The sequence below is a fragment of the Rhopalosiphum padi genome, chromosome 2 (assembly GCF_020882245.1).
Source record: "Rhopalosiphum padi isolate XX-2018 chromosome 2, ASM2088224v1, whole genome shotgun sequence".
Classification (NCBI taxonomy): domain Eukaryota; kingdom Metazoa; phylum Arthropoda; class Insecta; order Hemiptera; family Aphididae; genus Rhopalosiphum; species Rhopalosiphum padi.
This window is the reverse complement of record NC_083598.1, coordinates 21,985,020-22,007,187: the sequence shown is the minus strand read 5'-3', so window position 1 is coordinate 22,007,187 and position 22,168 is coordinate 21,985,020. Positions and strand designations below refer to the sequence as shown.

The following is a 22,168-nucleotide window of genomic DNA, read 5'->3' as shown; positions in this document are numbered from 1 at the left end:
GCTTTAAAGTTTTGTACGTGAGTATGTGGAAAAGGATCCTGCCAGTGAACCGCGTACTCGGTGTACCGCGAGGACCGGAAACGCCAACCGATAAAACTGTCGGTTGTTTCGAAAAATAATGGGAGTTTTGCCGTTTTTAAAAACTCGAAGTACAATCTACATCTAATTTTCGATTAATGGACTTGCTACGTGAAAGAATTAGAGAACATTTATCACCCTCAAAACAGTGTCTAGACAAAAAGCAAGCAATATATAGTTCATATACGTAAATAATACAAGTTAAGTACTCCTGGCGTTATAAAATGAAAAGCAAAAATTACAACACACATTTAAGAACTTTCAGTAGTTGAACTTATAATCGTTATCAAAAACTATAACACCCAACCGATATAATTTATTAAGCATTTATTGGTACAATCATAACGTTATTATAATAGTGTTATTATTGAATAGTTATATTATTAGGTGAAAACTTATAAACAATTATTAAAGATAAGACATTAAATACAATAATATGTAGTACCTACTAAGCAAATTGGTTTTACTTTGTACTTAAAAGATAACAAAATTAAAAATCCCCAGTACTTTTTTTTATAATTGGAAAAAACAAAAAAAAAACATTAATAAAAACGGAAATTATTACGCAAATCCAATATTATTATTAAAATAATTATCTTGTAACTATGGTTACCTTAATGATGTTATGTATATAATTAATTGTTAAAAGGAATAAAAAAAATGCATTTTGAGATATTACCTACCTATTTATACAAGAACTTATTGACACTTTTTTATGGTAAAGTATTGACTCAAAACTGAATAACAATAATATAATAATAGGGTATAAATATAAATTTATTTATTACATAAAAAAAAAGTATGTCATGAAATATACTTAATAATAATATAGGCTGATAGACCGTTTCCGCACAGAATCGTTTTTCATTTACAATGATATATCATTGAATTCTAATTTAACATTCATAATAGTAGGTATTCCACTCGACATATAAAGTACAGCAAAGAAGTATCACTAGCCAACCTTTTTTAAAATTTAATATAATATATTTTACTTATGAAAACATAAAATGTATGTGTGTAAGTACATTATATTATAAAGTAGGTAATAGTATTTTTTTTTCATGTCATAATATTTTTTTAAAACAGTTTAAACCAAATTACGATAATGTAAATTTTAAAAAGAATAGTAAAATAAGAGTTAAGAAAAGTTTTTAAGCTATTTCCATATATTATAAGTTTAAAAAACAATTAATTTAAATAAATATTACAAAGTAAGAAACGTCTTTTTTAAAAAATCTTTATTGGTTAAAAACATTAACCCAAATTTAATGATATAAAATACTGAGTAGATCGATAAATTTACCTAGATATTTGGTTCACACCACTGTTTTCATCTAGAAGTCAGAAGGTGTTTTTTAAAAGAATTTCTATTTAATCAAAATACAAAAGTATAACACAAGTGGTTGTATGGAAAATATATTTTTAAATTTTCTTATAGGTTTCCAGAAAATATATTTGTGAGTTGAATACATGTTATTGAATCTACTCCGAAAATGTTATTCCACGAGGGTCTTTAAGTATTGATACAAAAAAAAAAAAATTGTCACTAACCTTTAGTTTTTGAATTACTATAATTAATATTATTGGAAATTTTGAATATTTTACACGTAAATACTAATGAAAAATTTTAACTATTTTTATACATAATAATGTATTATGATCTAGCTGATTTCAGTTAAAAAACTTCAAAATATTCAGGATGTTGTTAAAAATAGGGTACTATTCAATTATTGTATAATTACTAGGTATGTATTACAGTTTTTTTATTTACATTTTTGGGTACGACTATGTTTTATTATACTGGAAAAACAAAAATGTTATCCATATCAATTACAAAAAGTTTTTAATTTTCTTATAAATTAAAAGATTGCATGGTACCATTTAAATATGTTAATTAACAAAATAAGATAGAACCAAAATTGAAACCTTCAACAACGGACATTGTTTCTTTATCTGTACGTATATTTCATATTGTGATATAATTGCTTGTGTTTCTTTTACAAACATTTAAAATGGCCTATTTTATTTTTCCTGGAACTATTTAATTAAAAAAAAAAATAATATATTATACAATAAATATAACTAAAAATAATTTGTTCTTGGGATAACAGATTATCACTGTATGTGGAAAAGCCATTACCATTTATCACTAGAACAGCTAAAGTTGCAATACATTTTAAATTACATACGTGTTTGTGAGTTTTTGGGTCATACAATTCACAAACTTGTTTTTGTATGTCTATTGTATTTTAGTTTCGTCTTATCATTACTTTGTTCTTACAATAATTTTTAAGCGACATTGTTTTGAAACTGGACATTAATAGACCAAATCAGAATAGAAACAGTATATTTATAGTACCTTTTTAAACAAGAACTGTATTCAAATTCAAATAAGAAGTAGGTGCCTAACATATACATATTGTTTAGAGTATTTGACTAATGACCATTCTTATTTGAAATATTATGTTTATTTAACAGAATAAATGGAAATTTCCTTCAAAAAAACCTTAAGAATATATTTATTTACCATGAAACTTTCGCTAATTATTAACTGCAAGGGTCAGCCCTCCTATACAAACTTATAAAACTGTATTTTAACTATAAAATATAAATCCTTTCACAATAAACGTTAAGACTGAAATACTTGAAATATAATATCAACAAAGTTAAATTAACAAAACGTAATAACTCACAATCAAACTAAATAAAAATGCAATCGGAAGTATAAGCCGAGTGGGTTATTTTTATTCACTATAGTAATTATACCGTCATTAGTATATTTTAAATACGAAAACCACAGTATCTTCGTCCAACGTTTTTAAAATAAATGAAAAACAATGTCAAACAATAATAATTTTACAAGTTTGTTATAAATGAGACGCGCACCTGTCGTGCTTATGCTGATGAATAGGGTAGTTGGTCTTAGCGCTAGAACATATAATCAACTTAAACCGGAAAACGTAATACTCCTGGCACTTCTAAATGATCGCGTGAATCATTCGAGCATTGATTGACAACGGATATCAGGAAAATACATACACTGTCGTTAGTTGTATTGGTGTATGTAGTGATTTCCTATTTATCTTTGCACGCCGCCGCGATTGTTCATAAACTGTAAATAAAAAAAAAAACCGAGGAACTCACTCTGCTGTACAGTAAATGTTGGTTGTACCTTGTCAATGAATAAATCACTGTGATAGATGTATTAAATTTGAATTAAATAATATATCGTTACGTGCAAATAGCGACTATTAGCTACACTAGATACGCCGTGTGAGCGCTTCAATATTTTCGATGATATCATTAATAGTAACTAAGCGTAGCTCTATTATAATACATTGCATTTTATTTACTAAAAATATAAAATATATCTTGTGTTATTTATTAATATCGATGACGATCCGTGTATACATATATATTATACAACGTAGAACGGTGATAGGACCACTGTATAAATAGCTTAAAATTTGTCTATTTCTTTTGGAAATTATTCTGTGCATAGAAAATATTTATAAAATACGCATGGAAAAACTTTCAAATCTCTTTGAATATTATTTTTTTTAACTAAAACTAAATATTTAAAAATATTATTTTTCGAAAACCAGTGTGTTGCTTAAATATTTCCATGTTTGAAAGTAATGGGGATTTCTACTTTTTACTTCCCTTCCTCCACAAAAGACCAATAGCATTTAATTTTCAATTTGAAAGGAACCTAAAATTTGAAATTTGAAGGACGTTTATTGCTTCAAAACGTGATAAAAACACAACAAAGCCACATCATTGTAACCAATAATACATCATCTTTTCCTTCAGGATCTAAAATTATCTGATCAGAAAAAAAACGTATCTGAAATAAAACGAGTTTTTTCTTCATAACTACATGCCATAGGGAATAATCGAATTCTCAGTTTAATAGGGTGGTTAAATTAATATATTAAACTTTAACAAATTACTATTATAATATATGGTATCAATATTCATTCAAATATTTGAATTTTCTGATACTTAAAGTTTTCCTTCAGATGATAAAATAACTTCGTATAATGTGAATAGTTACTAGTTTGTTTAGACTTAAGTATAATAAGTAAAGTATAACAACATTGTATAATAATATTATAATATCTATCACTTAAAAGTTATCTTTGACATATTCTCATTGTGCAGATTAAAGTCTGTGAACTATAACCAATGGGTGATAATTAATAATTAACCATAAGAGTAAACGTAAAACCGTGGAAATCCGTTTTAAAAAAAATGCTAACCGTTACTAGATAAAATCGAATTAAAAAGGTAAATTAATACGAAAAAAAACAGCTTATAAAAAAGTTTAACTAAAATAAAATGATGGCAGTGCAGGTAAATAAAGTGTTATTCATTTATATAAAAAAATGTTTTTGTAGTTTTCGTCGACACTTCAAAACTATAAATTATGCGTGTCGTTAATACTTAATATTATTATAAAATATATTCATCATTTTTAATTTTATTTTTAATTTTTTCCTACCGGGAATTTCTAAGAAGATTTAAATATAATTTGTACACGTTTTTTTGTTATCCTTTAATTTCAAAACTAATCACGAACGATAAACAAATAAATAATGTATACAAAATTTTTACTCGTTTTAAAATATGAAACCTTACACAGCCTACACAAGCATCGGGTTATCACAAATATTTTTTTTCTTATGAATATCATTTAAAATTCAGTATAGTAATTGACAGTGGTAATTTTTTGGAAATAATAAAATCTATTTTGGGTGTTTTATGATGTTTAATTTACATAGTAGGTATTTGTCAAAACAATCCATTCTCTAACCATATGTTAAAACAATGACAGGTTTAAATAATATTTTATTTTAAAATAATTTCGTGACTTTTGCATATAATTATATAACAGTTTAAATATTTCTAAATGTTTAAAAAATGTTCAAATAGGAAATACCCAGTAAAATAAAATAATATGTCTTTACAAAAAAATATTATTTATTAATAACTCAGTTAATTTAATATTATAGTCTTGGATACGATATTATGACTACCACATCACACTGTTATTTTATAATCATAGTTTTGTTGCTTTCTTATCTATTTTAATTTAATTTTTTAGTTTTTATTTATTCTTCAATAAGATAATGGGCCTCACTGAACATGTTCGTGTGGGGGCTCATGAGTTCACAATTTGAAATATAAATTCATTAACTACTTATTATAAAATTAAAAGATTATAATTTGCAATAAACGTTTCTCACATAATTAAAATATCAATATAAATAAATACATATTTTTTCTTTGTTTATATAATATAATAGTATTATTTAGTATTGTGTAAAAACTCGTCTAGTCAAATAATAAAATATTTATAATACTATATTATTTTATCAATAATTAATAAAATAATCTAACTAATATAAGTAAATAATACAATAATCCTATACATTTGTTATAAATCTGTCTATAATTTGTTCATGTAGTAGTCAGTATATCTTTTTTTCAAGAATCTTAAATGAGTTGTTATGTTTAATATTTCTAACGATAATAAATCGTTAATTTTTGGACTGCTTTATAAAATATGTGGATTGTGTTAATTAGTTGTACTCATAGTTGGTACTTTGATATTAGATATTTGTCGAGTATAATACTCGTTATATAACAACATAATGTTCGTGTTCAGTTTTAAAAGTTAGGTTATTTTTAATTATAAAAATTACTGAAGCTTTATAAAATAATTTTTTTACTGGTAATACATTCATATCATTGTATAAGAATTTTGTGTGGTATCTCGAGTTTTTTTTTAGAATAATTTTTAGTATTTAATTTAGTATTTTTTTTTAATGGATTAATAGTTGTTTCATAGTATCTACCCATATAGAAATACCATAATTAATTATGGATTCTATTAGTGCTTGATTCCCTATTTTAATTTTCTTTAACTATAGGGTATCTGTTAAATTTTTAAATGCTTACATTATTTTTACAAATTTTATGTTTCATTCCATTTAAGATTATAACACATTATTATATCTAAATATTTACAGTTTTAAACTATTCTTACGAAGATTTGGTTTGTACATAATTTTTGATTTAAACACTCATTCTCGTGTATACACAATACTTGTTTTATTTGGTTGATTCGAATTAACTATAAAATGAGGTATTATGTATGTTTTTTAAGTTTAAAAAATAACTTATATTCTTATAACCACTTTTGGTTTTTACTCAAGTCGAAATGTACACTAGCAAATTCTTCATCCCAGGACTGGCCTTAAACGAAAAGTATTGTATCATCTGCATAGCAAACTATTTTTCCATGTGTATTTTAGTAATTAATTTAGTTTATATGCATATTAAACAGTGTGGGAGATAGAGTTGCTCCTTGAAGTACACCACACATTGTTGAAGTTTCTTCACTTAATTCGTTGTTTATTCGAACGTTTTGTTTTCTATTTTTTAAATATTAACTTAATAAGTTGTAAGTACCATTGATACCAAATGTAGTAATATTTTATAATATATAGTATCAAATGCTTTTTCTAGATCTAAGTAAACAATTAGACATTTTTTTTTTTTTTAGAGAAATTATAAATGTAGCTTGATACTGTGGCAATTGATTGTTCAGCACTTTTATCAGGTCTAAAGCCGAATTAGTCACATACTAGTAGATTATTACATTCAAAGTAATATACTAGTTCTTTTTTAATATTTTTTTCAAAAGATTTGTCAATATTTTAGGTATGTGAGATTGTCGATAATTTTTGATATTAGATTTCTCACCTTTTTTGTGTATAGATGATATTACTGAGATTTTAAATTATTTTGGAATAATAAATGTTGCTAAAATTAAATTAAAAATGTGTGATAATGGTTTAATCAATGAATTTATATTTAATTTAAGCATCTTTACCGAAATTTCATCTAATCCAGGAAAAAAAATCATATTTTAAAGAATTTATTGCATTTATAATTTCTTCATAATTAATTAAGTTAAATGTATTAAAAGAAATGTTTGTAGTATGCAGTATTTTTGGTCAGTTGTTTAGTATCTGTATAATATACTATGATATGTATGATTTTTATTGTATATTTTATTTCGTTATTACATGTTTTATGCAGCATTTTTAAAATACTTGTTAAAGCAGTTCGATATATCTTTCAATGTATTTGAAATTTGCAGTTTTTAAATTCGTTTATTAAATTGAGATAGTTATTACTATATATACCATTGTTGATTGCCTTTTGTTATTGTGTAGTTACTTTTTTTAGCTCTGGTTTTATGTAGAATGGTTTGTTTGAATTCATCTAAAAAAATTAATACCAATTTGGAGAGGTCTGTAAAGTTTGAATTTCACCTTTTAACAATTAATTTCGAGACTAGACATAAAATTAGTGTTAAGTCAGTTACTTGTGTATTTATGATTGAATTATTTATAAAAGCAATTATTTCATCGTTTAGGTTTATGTATTTTGTAGTCTTGAACATAGTATAATTTGGAATTTGGAATTTATTGTTATTTAGGATTAGGTAAACCTAGCCAAGCTTCTGTTAAAATAATTATATCAGAAATAAGTTTTTGATTATCTAACATTATGCAAAATTCGTCAAAATTTTTTTGAAGAAAATTCTACGACTTTTTGAGGTGCTTCCAAGTTAAGATTTGATAATTTTCGGTATACATTTTCACTATTAAAAAGATTAAATTAGACCTCTATAATTCCAGCAATGTCATTAACTATAATTGTTTCGAGATTTTCGTTATATTCCTTTTTTACACTACTTATTTCCACTTGATACTCTCTTTCGTTTTGTTCTAATATGTTAATTTTTATTTCTAGAATTTGTTATGTTATTGTTGTTTGTATAAATATTATTGAACCGCTAAATATACGTTTAAATTAGTTTTATAATATAATAATAAACTAAATCGTTTAATAGTTTTTGGTTACTATTATATGATCTACTAAGTTATTTTCTGGTAGTATGTAATTTTCCATACTATTTTGTATTGATAAATACTAAGCATTCAATATTTAAAAATAAAAACGTTTTTAATAATATAAAACGTAATAATTTGATTTTTTCCTAGTCACTATACAATGTTCTCAAATACGATATATATCTAACACTTTCTTGGAATTTTATTTTTATACTTAGGTACATACATAATATCATTATTCAAATATAATGGTTTAAAGTGAGTAAAAGTTATTCATAAATTATAAATACTTGATAACAAACTGTTACCAACTCCTTTCGCACCGTGATAAATTAATTCCGCCCACCAGGAGTGTCATAAAAATTAAAGTGTACCTAACTACCTTTTTGTTAGGGGAATCTACACATCAATGATTTTAATATAATATCTAATATTATATTATACACAATAACATAAACTTGTATTATATAAACAAAAATTTTAATTTTTAATTTATTTTTTATAATATTTATTACTAAATATAACAATTTATTGTAATAATGTTTTTCTAAAGTGTATTATTGTCCATAAAAAATAGAAACTAAATAATTTAATATTTCAAAATTGAATCTAATAAGTTATGTATCATGACCATTAAATTAAACGATAAACGATTTGGTGTGCATTATAAAATAATAATAATGTACAAATCATGTGATTTTCAAGAAATTTATAAAAAGCGATTATGAGATGTAGGAATGTTTTTGTAATATTTTATTCTATACATTCTATAATTTTACAAAGTTTTAACTTATATGAAATATCTTTTTTACATAATTTTGTGTCATTAAAATTTTTAAAACATTTTTTTTTTTAATTTTAATTTTTTATTTACATTAATGACTGTATAAGTTTTTTTCATATTCTAAAGCGGGATATTTTTAGGATTATTTAGATTCATACAAATCGAATTTCTAATGAGTTGTTAATTAGTCATAAGTATTTAAAATATAGATAAGCGGAGTAAAGTTCTATAGGGGATCCCATGAAAATATTGGTTGAATCAAACTGTTATGAGTGAAATAAGTATATTCAACCTTAGAATATGCTAAAATAAAAAAGAAATAAAAGACATTTTAAGTATAGCAAATACAAAAAACGAAATTTTCTAATGAAAAAAAATATGCTGTAATGGACTTATCGGTTATCAGTTACTGAATAAATTTTGTTCTAGTAGGGTTTCATTTTATTTCATTTTGTAATTATAAATTAATTACAAAAATTAACAACAAAATTACTAATTTGGTTGGACTACCAAATTAGCTTTTAAATAGAATGATCATTTTTTTTTTTTTTTTAATTAATTAAATAAATAACTAAATACTTAAGATATAAAATTTTGAAACATATTTAAAACGAAAAAAATATTATCATAACAATAAACTAATTACAACTTATATGCGATAAAAACAAAAATATATTCAGTTATTATATATGTACAGACAATTGAAAAAATATATTTGACATCTATAATAACAAGTTGTTCAAAACACGAACGTAATTAAATGATTTATATATAATACATATACATTTCTGAAAGATCACGATAAACATTACATAAGCAGAATACATTAAATATGAAGTTATATAATATTGTTCAGTACGACTTGAACACATTTAGAACTATTTATATTCATTCTGTGCAAAAGACAACGGGAAACTATTCCACGCTGAAAAGTATAACCTTCCATAGTCCATACCACTCTAAACGGTTGAAAAAATATTTAACAGACTTATTGTCGTCAAGCCAACCTAATGGTTGTAAATCGAATAAAAAAGTCTAAAATTTAATTTTATACAACAATTCTAACAGTTACTGTACAGTTTATTTAAACCATAGTTTATGTGTCAGCAAAACATACTTTAAACTAATAACTTACTATTTATTTTATTTTTTGTTTAAAAAAAATTTTTACCTGCACCAGCTTTTTACTTTAGTCTTAATTGAAGGTCATATAAAAAAATATTTTATTTTTTTACATTATAGAACTGTTGCATGAAATTATAAAATTGATTAAAACATTAATATATTTGCAATATCATTCTATTATAATATACCAACAAGGTATTTTTTTTAGGTATACATATATTCTAGAAAGTGTTAACTTTTTAGATAATATGCTTCTTTTTTTTTGTATAATTTTAAATAAAATTATTACAAAAAAAAATACTGATTTAATATTCCAACAAATGTTTAATAAAATAAAATTATGTATATAAATATAAAAATAAAATTTTAAGTTAAGCGAATCAATAAACAAATTTGGATTTCAAGGTGTATCCTATAGTAAACCTCATAAACTGCTTGTTAATGATTCAATTTTAACAAAATATCAAAATAGTTCGAAAAATATTTGTCTTTGTACTATAAATTTCATGCATGTGATCTTTCAAAAAAGTAAAACGGCTTAAAAAATGATTAAAAATAATGTTTTTTTTTTCAAAAACCTTAATTTATAACGACTCATATAATATATTATATTATATATAATGACTTCAATGTAGGTACGTAAAAAAAAACTTTAATACTTTTCGAAAAATCGTGTTTTCGCCTTTAAATGAATAATCTAGTAAAATTAGTAGTTTCAACAAGTATAATGATTCTATCACTATATTTCTGTAAATACAAAACGAAATTGATTCACGATATTATTATGTTTACTTAACGCAAATAAATACTTCACAATTAATTAGGTAGTTTAAAATTTATTATTATCGAATTATCGATTTGTATATGTTCATGCATGTGTTTATTATGAGTTTAATCAGTAGGTATAGTAATTACTACAGATGTCTATGCTGAATGTTTTGATAAAATATGAACAAGTTTCACATCGGTCATACAATAATTATTTCTAAAATTAATTAACCCAATTTCAGTTTTCTTTTGAAAGTATTAAAAATATAGCTTCTTATATCCTAAGTGTGGTTTATCAATGTAAATATTCAATATATTATAAGAAGAACCACGAAAAAAAAACCATTTTAATTTATTATTAATGTTATCATTTAATTAATAATTTATTTGTTTTATTAAAAATAATATAATTTGTAAAATGAGCAACCTACGATTATTTTCTTTGTATATATATATATATTTATGTATACATATATTTATACATATAATAAATTATTGTAATAATTTTTATAATAATAATAATCTACATAAAAACAAAACTCACGCATTAAACACTAAAACGAGTGCGTATTATTGTTATACGTGGTTTTCTAGTAAAAAAAAATTACTAAAAATGCCATGAAAAAAACCGCATCGACCTTTATTGCCACTACTTCTGTATACTGATCGTGAAATCTAACAGCCTGTAAGTTTTTCTAATGCAAAAAAGTTTTTCTTCGAACTCAGTTTTTATAGTAAATTGCGTGTAACTCGTTAAGAGGCCGATTTAGCTACTGTTGCGGTAACAGTAACTAAATCGATATGTTAGAATATATTATGTATCTATATTTTTCATCAATTGTGACTCATTGAGTCATTATTGAGCCAATAAAATATATGTGCACCTATTTAAACTAGTTAATTATTTTAACGCTAAATGTTAATTATAAAAAAAGATTAACGTTTTTGAATATTAATAATAAAAATTTTAAATTATTTGAAGTTATTTCGAAAAAAAAAATGTTGGAAAATGAATTTTATATTCGTTGTATAAATACTCAATTATTTAATCATGGATTTACTATTTATGATTTACGAAATATTTATTGCTGACACCATTCGAGGATATTTATACGGATGGCCTTGATTCAGCTTTTAATTGCTTGTACTATAGCCAGGGTACTTTTGAGGAGTAGTACATAAACGTTTTAATTTGTGCATTATAATATAATCAATTCGTCTAAATTTTAATATCTAGATAATCTTAAGTTATAAGTTTAGTTTTTTCTTAATATGAGAGTAGACTATAGTATTGTTATTCATGAGTTTATTTACTTAATTTGTGTATACGATTCCTAAAAATTTTTAAAGATCAAAGTGAAAGATCTAAATAATTATTAAAATTAGTTTAAGATTATTCTTCAACTAATTTAAAAGCTGATAATAAAATACTTAAATAGGTAGTTAAATCATGTCATTTGAGTTCATTTTTATATAAAAACTATTTAATGTTTGATAGAATTAAAAATATTTTTTTTTTATTGTATATAAATCCTAGCCTTATAATTATGAATACCAGGTATCATTAGAAATTTAATTTTTATATTAATTCAAAGTCACATTTTTCATAAGTAATATTTTCTGGTAATACTAAATTATAATGGTTTTAAAATTAATACTATTCTTATATAATTATTGTTTACTGTTAAAAGAATTAGTAGGTGCCTATATATTTTTATTATTTTGTTCTAAAAATGTGATCTTTATATTTGTGTTATCATAAAATATATTTTAAATAATTTATATGTACACTTGTTTTAAATGACGAGTAATTGAAAATATTTGCTCATATTTTTTTTTATTTAATATAAACTATACAATAAAAAAATTAAAAATCAAGATCAAAATCATTGGTTTACGAACATTCAACTATTTGAAACAGATGTAAGACACGGAAAAATATTTTCGAATAAAACTCGTGATTACTAACGCAACATTCAATGCGATGGGTACATAAATATAGTAGTTACTTAACTTACATTTCATATCATTCGCAAATACGAATACAATACAATTATATAAATTGAAAATGTCTTAATGACAAGATGTTTATTATAATTTATCTCATGTCATTTAAATCACTTGAGTACAATTTTAAAATATCGATTTCATAGATAATACAAGTTGGTAGCACTAAATACACTGCCTATTATTTGTGCCAAAAAATAATCCAGAAACAGCCAACCCTCGACGATCCCCTAACAAAATAGTAGGTAATGGTTTTATTTTTCTAATTAAGTGCGGTTTACGGTCTCCGACAATAATATTAAACCGGCTTAATGCGGTAACAGTGAGGAATTTATTCTCTGATAAACGGTGGTCTTCTATTACATAATCTCCGAGGTGATATTCTGACGGGAGACATATGGCTGACCACCAATCAACTGATGTAGGGTGCGGGTATTTTTGTGAAAGTTTAGTGCTGAAACAAGGAGAGCTGATCGTAACCCCGGACCCTTGGACTCTCTCTCTATATATATATATATATATATATATATTTATATTACATTAATAGTGGGTGAAACTTATATCACAAAACAATATTTTTCTTGTTAAATCTGAGTTTTAGAAACAAAATTAAAACGAATAGCAATATATTATGGTGATACAAAAAATGTATGGCTAAAATAATTAAATTAAAAAAATAAATAAACTGTTTTCAAATCCATCGAATTGTAATGACTTAAAATTATTAAAAATAAATAAATATTATAAAAATATCAGCGCACGTGAGTATTTAACGGAAAAAATAAATATGTTTCACGATAAAATAATCGCCATTGAAGATAAAACTAGTACCTATATAGTATATGTGTCCTATTGATATAAGTACAAAAACATAATAATATATGTTTCGCAGCCCATTTTAAATGTCTGCACGTATTAACAATAATAATCGTGCTCATAATTATTATCGTGCAACACTACGACAAAATATTATGTGTTTTAAATTTAAAATTGCATGCGGTCCAAGTACACACATACACACACACACACACACACACACACACACACACACTTACCCGGTCACATGGTTCTGGTTTTTGTTAGCCGAAAACCGGCCGCCCAAACGTCTGAATAGATGCGGTTCCGCCGACGATCCGTTCCTCCGGCCGTCCACGAAACTGTCGTCCAATAGAAATCTGGCTTTTTTCCGCAACAACTGGAAACAAAACACAACACGTCATGCCCTGCGCGTTCTTATAGCGAATCGGAAGTCTTGTGAATAGTAAATTACTCGACATAGACCTGTAAAATACGATTCAGCAAGACCTTATTGTCAAGACACTATACTTATGCGTTTCTACGGAATGCACTTGATTTTTTTCGGTGTAAAATACGCTAAGACATAACCGACTTTTTTTTTTTCATCGTAATAATATTGAAACGTTAAAATTATAAACGACCTTGTCGAGAAAAAATCTTACAATATCGAAACGAGAATTCATGTCGGCTTCTTTGGATATCCATGTCCCCGTCAACCGTAGCTGTATAGAGTTTAATACTTAGGGAAATTGTTTGTACCCCGTTTGTTCTATGAAAATCTGTAGTTTTTAATTGAAAGTCGTACAAATAGTTATAAATGTTTTTATAAGTTAGTTGTTGAGATTTCAAAATCCATGTGATTGTGTATACTGATTTGTAAAGAAAAATCAGTGGTCTGAACTTTTCGGTGCAAATAGGAGTATATAAACGACTGCACCGAGTTTAATTATGATAACTCAATGTGGAGTTGACGGTGGAACAGGGTTCTTTTTTGGACCATTCAAACGCGTAATTGGGGTTAGACGGGCTCAGATTGACTTTGTCCAAGTAGTAAATGATCATTAGTGTGTGTAATACCTAACGATAAGTAGCAACACTCATAAAATAAATAAACGCATTTACACACGCCCATGCACTTGTAATTTTCAGCGGCAGATCAAAATACTCAAAACCACTTTATAACCGTAAAATTGTAGTATGTCTAACAATAAACATTTAATTATTTAAAGTGATTCGGTATTTTATAAAAAAAAAAAATACGTTGGAATTCACAAGCAAGTCTTATTGGAGCATTTTTGAGCAAAATTATAATATTAGTAAATTATTTTCAAGAAATAAAAATTTACATAATATAGTCAACTTTTTTAATCAGTAAATAACAATAATTGCTTTTATTTAAAATGTGTTCCAACCCATAAAAAGTAAACTTTAAATTGTCGTAATCGAACAATAGTAAGTAACAACATTTTTTTTAAGCATAATCTTAATTTGTTTTGATAAAAATGTATGAAGTTTGCTACAGGGATTTTAACGTCATTTATTGTTATCTACTCAATGATAAGATTTGGAAATAAATATGATACGATAGTGAATAAATCATTGCCTCACAAACACTTTGCAGATAAACCTAACATATTCCGAGTTCCGATAAACAATACATTGTAACGTCCATCAAAAATATAGGTATAATCATATAATCAAAGGGCACGTCTTCCGTCTTATATGTTGATAAATAACGTAGTATTAGTATGAAAATAAAAAATGAAAATTTTGCTGACCAAATGGGATGCTGCATGAAATGGATAGAAAAAAAAGTATTGTATAGACGTAAGTCCATTATTTATTATTTTGATTTTTTTTTTTGCTACACATTATTGAATAATTATATTTTATATTAATATGTCAAGCACTCAAGCCCCTTCTGCTGAGGTAACTCTCAACGGTGTTCCAATTCTATCCTCCCCTTCAGTCGAATACCTTGGTCTCAATCTCGATAAAAAACTAACTTGGACTTACCATATAAGGGAAAAACGACTATCTCTAAACAATCGTCTTCGCATCCTCAAACCTCTTATATCTAATAAACATACCTCACCTAATATCAAGCTACTTATGTACAAAACATTAGTGAAACCAATCTGGACATACTGTATACAGCTTTGGGGAGCGTCTAAAAAATCTAACTTAAATAAAATCCAATCCTTCTAAAACATTTCCCTAAGAAAACTAATTATTGCTCCTCCATACATTTCAAACCATACTCTCCACTCAGACATGCAATTACAAACAATTCACGAAGAAGCCAAACGCTAAAAGATTCCACAACCGTTTTTCCACCCACTCAAACCCTTTAATCAAAAACCTTTTCTCTCTCACAATCCCAGGTATCCTTCAGACGTTTAAAACGCAAATGGTGCAGAGATATTTTACAATAATAAAAAAATAATTAAAAAAAAAAAAATACCTATTCTATCTATAACTTTTTGAAAGCCCAGTTATAAAGTGTCATCATTTGGTGGCTTCTTTATTCAAATTGTATTATTCATGTTATTTTTTTTTCTTCTATCATATATACTTATTATGTCTACTGATATAGATTGTATATTTCGACTTAAAATAAAATATATATATATATATTAATATGTATTAAAATATTGTGTTCAAAACAATATTATGCATGCTTTGACCTTCAAAAAAAAAAAAAAAAATTGAAATAATTTTAGAAACGTTTTCACCTACGAATATGTTAATAAAATAAACAACTAAATATTTATATATATTAATTATCATCTTTCATTATTTTGTATTTCAAAACTGATAATACTTTTTATGACATTTCCTACTAATTTTGCACAAAGTACCTTTTATTCAATGAAGTAAATCACAAAAAAAAAACAATTTTAACAAATGTATGATACTGTTTTTTATTAGTTTTTCAACTTTTTTAAGAAAAGTACTTGGAATTTCCCACTTTTTTCCAAAGCATATACTACAAACAATTGTTTACCAAAAACTGTAGGGATCATAAAATTTAAAGCAAATTGTTTACTTTAAAAAAGATTGTTAGAAGAAATTATTTTTTAAATAACTCCAATAATATATCACCGTTAAACCAATTTACATTCTTCTTTATTCTGTTAAGAATCTAAAATGTATTGAAATTGTTAAATTGTTACTACCGTATAATTAATAAAATGTATATCTGCTATGAGATAAAATATGAATTACCTATTTTATATATTATGTAATATAATATATATATATATATATATATATATATGTATTGGTGTCTGTATTTTTACGGGAAGGTAACGCACTGTCTACAACTTATTCTTTTCCGACCACTACTTTCATTTTCCAATGTTGCGTGTTCATTGTTCAAACGATCTTTTAAAATCCTATTTAATATGATGCATTTAAACGAGCTGCAGCATCGTGGAAACTAATTTTTAAAAGCGCGTCGTATGACTTTAACAAGTCGCATTTTCGTCCTGAACTTAAATTTCGGTGTTAAGACATTTTTAGATTTTTATAAAAACAAAACACTAACCACCAAAACGTACGCACACCGAAGCTGAACTAAAACGATAACAGTAAAGAGGAGCGTAGTGGGTACTGTACTTACGATACAGAACAGTAAAAATAAACGAAGTTAATTGGACAAGTGGAATTCAGTATTGATACGGAACAGCAATAAAGATAAAATAATGTAGTACCGTAGTAGTATTATAGTAGTATTACCTTGGCCCTAATTGATTCAAATTACCGATGTGTTGTTTCAATAATCTGATTGATTTTCAACGTTTTAATATACAGCCGGTCCATCCCTAGACATTTTATTTCAATAACGCCATTGTATCAATTATCCGTGTTCCTAATAAACGACTTCTACTGCATTTCAAAAACTCTTGAAAACAATTGATAGTAATATTAATGGCTGTACTCAAGGAAAATATGTTAAATGTCTTTGATTTTAAATTCTCGAATCAGAAATTGTGGCTCATAAAATAACGTAAAAGTGTTTAATCTAAGTAAAAAATGAGATGCAAAAAATAAGTTTTGTTTGAATTGGAAAAAAAAAGATGGAAATCAATTATAGTTTTTTAAATTTGTATTTGTCTATTCACAATGTAAGTGATAGGCATATAATGTGTAATTTTAGAATACGTTTTTATAAAGCAAGTACGAGTATACTTATTTAAGGTATATTCAATTTTGTTTTTAAATAACTCATCATGATAAATGTATAAAAATAAATGAAGATTTTGTTTATTTGAATTTTTTTTCATAATATATCTTTTCTCAACAACGTGCTTGTTATCAAGTGGTTAACACGTGTTGAATCTATATTGACATTTAATGATTAAAAAAATATATATTTTGGATTTACTGTTAGACCAAAAAAAAAAAAATGTTCACCGTTTTGAAATCAATTGAAAGCGGTTAGGTATATTATGTAACATGTAAGGTGTATATATTTTTCAAAAGAATTAATAAAACGTCCCACATTAGGATGATGACAGAAAAAAATACTTTACTTCTTTTTAAATAATGATTTGTTTACTTATAGTCACCCGATTGTCAACAGTCGTAAATACAGATATAGGTAGACACATAATTTATTTATGTCCCATTCATGTTATGCATTTACAAGTATTATAGTACGTATATACTATATATACATTGATAATATGTTTCGTACATTTTGTGTACATTTTAAATCCGAGTTACAACTCACGAACACACTTGGTAATAACGATAAATCAATATACACAAAAAGTGATGTTATTGTCATACTCGAATTCGAATAATACTTCTATGAACATTTTCAATTTTTAGTATTAAGTGACCCAGAAAAAAAATATATTTAAAAAAAATAGAATTATATTAAATTTAATATTATCATTTTATTATCCTATGTTAACATTTTAATTATTATAAAATTAATAGTAATACAAAATTATATCAAAATTATATCAATAGGTTATTCGATATTGATATCAATGTCGATATTGTATAAATGTATTAGAATTTATATTTAGACAGCAAATAAATTAAACGATTTAATTAGATATCATCAATTAAATAGTACGAGTAAATATCAAATATGAAAATATTATTGAATATCATTCATATTATTTTTATTGTTTTATTTCTAGACATATATTTTTCATATTGTGTTTGTAATAAGTATAATATAATAAATTATAAATTATTAAAAAAAAAAAATTGTACTTGAGAATGTGAAAAAAAATCGTCGATAAATCTCTTATCGATATTACGATATTGATATTCAAAAATCGATATACTTAATGATATAATATCGATATGGATAGTAATAAATTATCATAATCCAACACTAAAAAACACATTAGTTAAATATTCACCGAATTCAAGTTAAACAAAATATACGTGTTGTTATAATGTTTCTATTGCAGTTAGTTTTTAATTTATTCTCGACCTTTTCGACCTCTTTTTTTTATTTGACTGGTTGTACTGGGAAATGGACACTATTGTCATTACAGATTCCTGTGTCAAATAGGGTGAGTATTATTGCAATTTTAAATATAATATGGGCAATTAAACCTTATTACATACTTTATGAACTCTGTGCCGATTAATTATATCTCCACTGATCAATAATCACACGGAAATTGGTAACAGAACTTTTTAGAAAAAAATACCCTCCTATCGTGTTATTATGTAAATATACATAATATATATTATTATACTATACAGTGTTATTATTGTTGTTTCAAATGTAATGAAAAAAAAAAAACAATGTTTATGTTTAATATTTATAATTATAGTATTTCACTTGTTTGGTTTGAATGGCCTATCGGTTACGTGCTTCCTAAAATATATAAATATACTAGCTTTCCCCGTGCACTTTGTTTCCCGTACAATCATACGTACATATCTGTGTTTAATTTGGTGCGCTAATGCTAACATATTTTAGCGTAACGTGAGTAGATAAACAATATTTTTGATTTTATGATATACTGTATAGATGATATTTCTAACTTATCAACTTTGCATGATCATCTCGCACAACGTGTATTTTTTGACCATTTAACAGCAGCATTTTTATTAAATCATTTTTTTTTTTTTTTTTTGTTAAACGACCAAAATTTGATTTCCTTTTCATTCCAGACCAGAAACTAACAACTAATAAAGTTTCAATAGTATGAACCAGAAACAATGAAAAAGTTTTGTATTGTTATACTAAATCAACTATTCACTAAAATACTAATTACTACTAATAATAATAAATAATAATTGGTTACATGGATGAAAAAAAAATATCCTTATGAGTGAATTTTCTAACTATTTAAAAAATTAAAAACTCGATTTTTCATTAACTTCATCAGAATTAATAAGCTTAAAACTTACTTTGCAATGTACTCTTTTATTTAAAAAAAAAAATCAAGATAATTGGAAAAGTAGTTTCAGAGTACATGTGTGACAATGATTTCCATTTTCACATTTATCTATAAATTTATAGATAATTTAAACTGTATCTGATTCTGTATCTTCTACGGGCGTTTTAACAGAACGCTTAAAAGGTTGATAAATTAGTGGTCTCGTATAATATAATATAGTATACAAATATGAATCTTTTTTTCAATATCTTTATTATTCTCATTTTAAGTATTATGTTTTATTTTATATACAATGAATATACTTACTTATGTATCAATTAGGATTATTTATATATTATGTTTGTATATAAACAACAAAGAATAAGTTTGAAAAAAAAATAAAGGCAATGAAAAATATTTTCCGTTAATCGTATATAATTATAATAGCATTTTTTAACTATGATTGCATTTTTATGGTTATATTTAAAATAAATCATTCAATTCAGCACTCCACTTACGGTGAGGCTTCTCCGTAAAAAACCACCATAATCTGCCACTACAAATACCATCTCCAGAATTCTAAATAAAATCAACTGGGAATAGATATTTTCTTTTATGAAAAATTGAATATCAATGACTAACTCACTCAATTGCAAAACCTGCTTCGCTTTTCCCTAAGCATTTGAAAATCTTATTAACGAAGCTAGCGAATTAATAAACTACCTCTCTGATATCAACTATTATTAAATCAACTTGTATTAAAGTGTGCCGTTGTTCAATTATAATAATATTTCGATCATTCAATAATTGTTTAAAAAATAAGAAGAAAAATCTATTAAAATTGACCTCTTAAATAAATGTTTTTAACGATAAAGCCGTAATGGCTGTATTCTACATTTTATTACCTAGTGTTTATATTTCTATTGTTTAATATAATTTAACTTCTTCGTCTCGTTTTATGTATTTTGTATTGTTTGTAATTTGGAGTGCATACCTAATAATGCCAGTCACCTATATATATATATGTAAGTATGCCATCACATTTGAGTATAATATTATTTTATTTGTGTTATTTTGACGATTTTGTAGAATACTTTACTAAACAAATAGTGTAACAATAAGCATGGTTTGGCCATTTAAATCTGAGAACAAGGTACATAGAATTTATACCATAACTTTATAGATATGGGTACTAAAAATTTATAGACCGAAAGTTGGAGTACATCCAAATTGTATAACAATTTATTAAATAGTTTATATATTTATTATTATTTTTTAAACATTGTTTAATAACTTTCGGTTTATGCTCACTTATTTAAAATTAATTTATACCATCATTATGAATGATGCTTCATGGGTTGAAAGTTCTAAACAATTAATTCTAACGATTAAATTGAAATAACAAGTTCCTTTTATAGTACTATAGGTATACTATATTATATCAACTGTTTTTGGCATCATTTTATTTTACGATTGTGATGAATGATATTTTGAAATAATTGATAACAAGTAAAGAGCAAAATTTTAATAATCTATTAAATTATTAAAAATAAGTTAGTTTAGGTATTATGTTTAAAACCCATCAATTTGAGTTTAAAACAATAATACTTTATCACCCAAATTCAAACAAGAAATTTTTTTTATATTTAAGAAAATAATATAATGTATAACTAATAACTATGTTAATTATATTATATTACGATTACGAAAAAAAAAAACATTTTATAATATTTTATGAATGAACCGAATACTGATCGTTTTAGAATAAAGTAAATATACCTACCAATATTAAAATTTATTTTGATTTTAAGTAAAGCATATAATACAAACTTAATGATAAAAAATAATTATATACATTTTAAATACCTAAATTCTTTTATTTTGAATGATTTATTATTATTTAAAAACTAAATGGAAACTATATTACTTAAATGTAAAATTATATTGTCAGATTTCCTGCGTTTAATTACTTCTTGTACATGATATTATTGTTTAATATTTTATGATTTTGTGAAGTTGCTATAAACAATATAAACGTATATTAAAGAGTTAGACTAAGTAATCTGCAGATCAGCCCATCACCATTTATTGTGCACTTAACTTTTTTTTCCGATTGATTGATATATCTACTCTTTTGATATAATAAATCTTTCAAATCCAAAACTATTTTATTTTAAACAAAAGTCTAATGAATACAAACTTTTCTAATTTTATATACATACACAAACAAGTTTATACAAATATAACATTTATTCAGCAACATCACGGACAATTTGGGATACGTAATGAAATATATTAAAGTGAAACTCTCC

The 22,168-nt window shown here is 24.7% G+C and overlaps 1 protein-coding gene across 2 annotated transcripts in view; it reads right to left on the bottom strand.

Moving 5' to 3' along the window:
• LOC132921600 (5-hydroxytryptamine receptor 2A) overlaps positions 1-22,168 on the bottom strand; it is a 93,339-nt gene that overhangs the window by 14,511 nt on the left and 56,660 nt on the right. For both annotated transcript variants that reach the window (XM_060984707.1, XM_060984706.1), the window contains exon 5: positions 13,752-13,891. In XM_060984707.1, the coding sequence (XP_060840690.1) occupies positions 13,752-13,891 (140 nt within the window). The remainder of the gene's footprint in view (positions 1-13,751; positions 13,892-22,168) is intronic.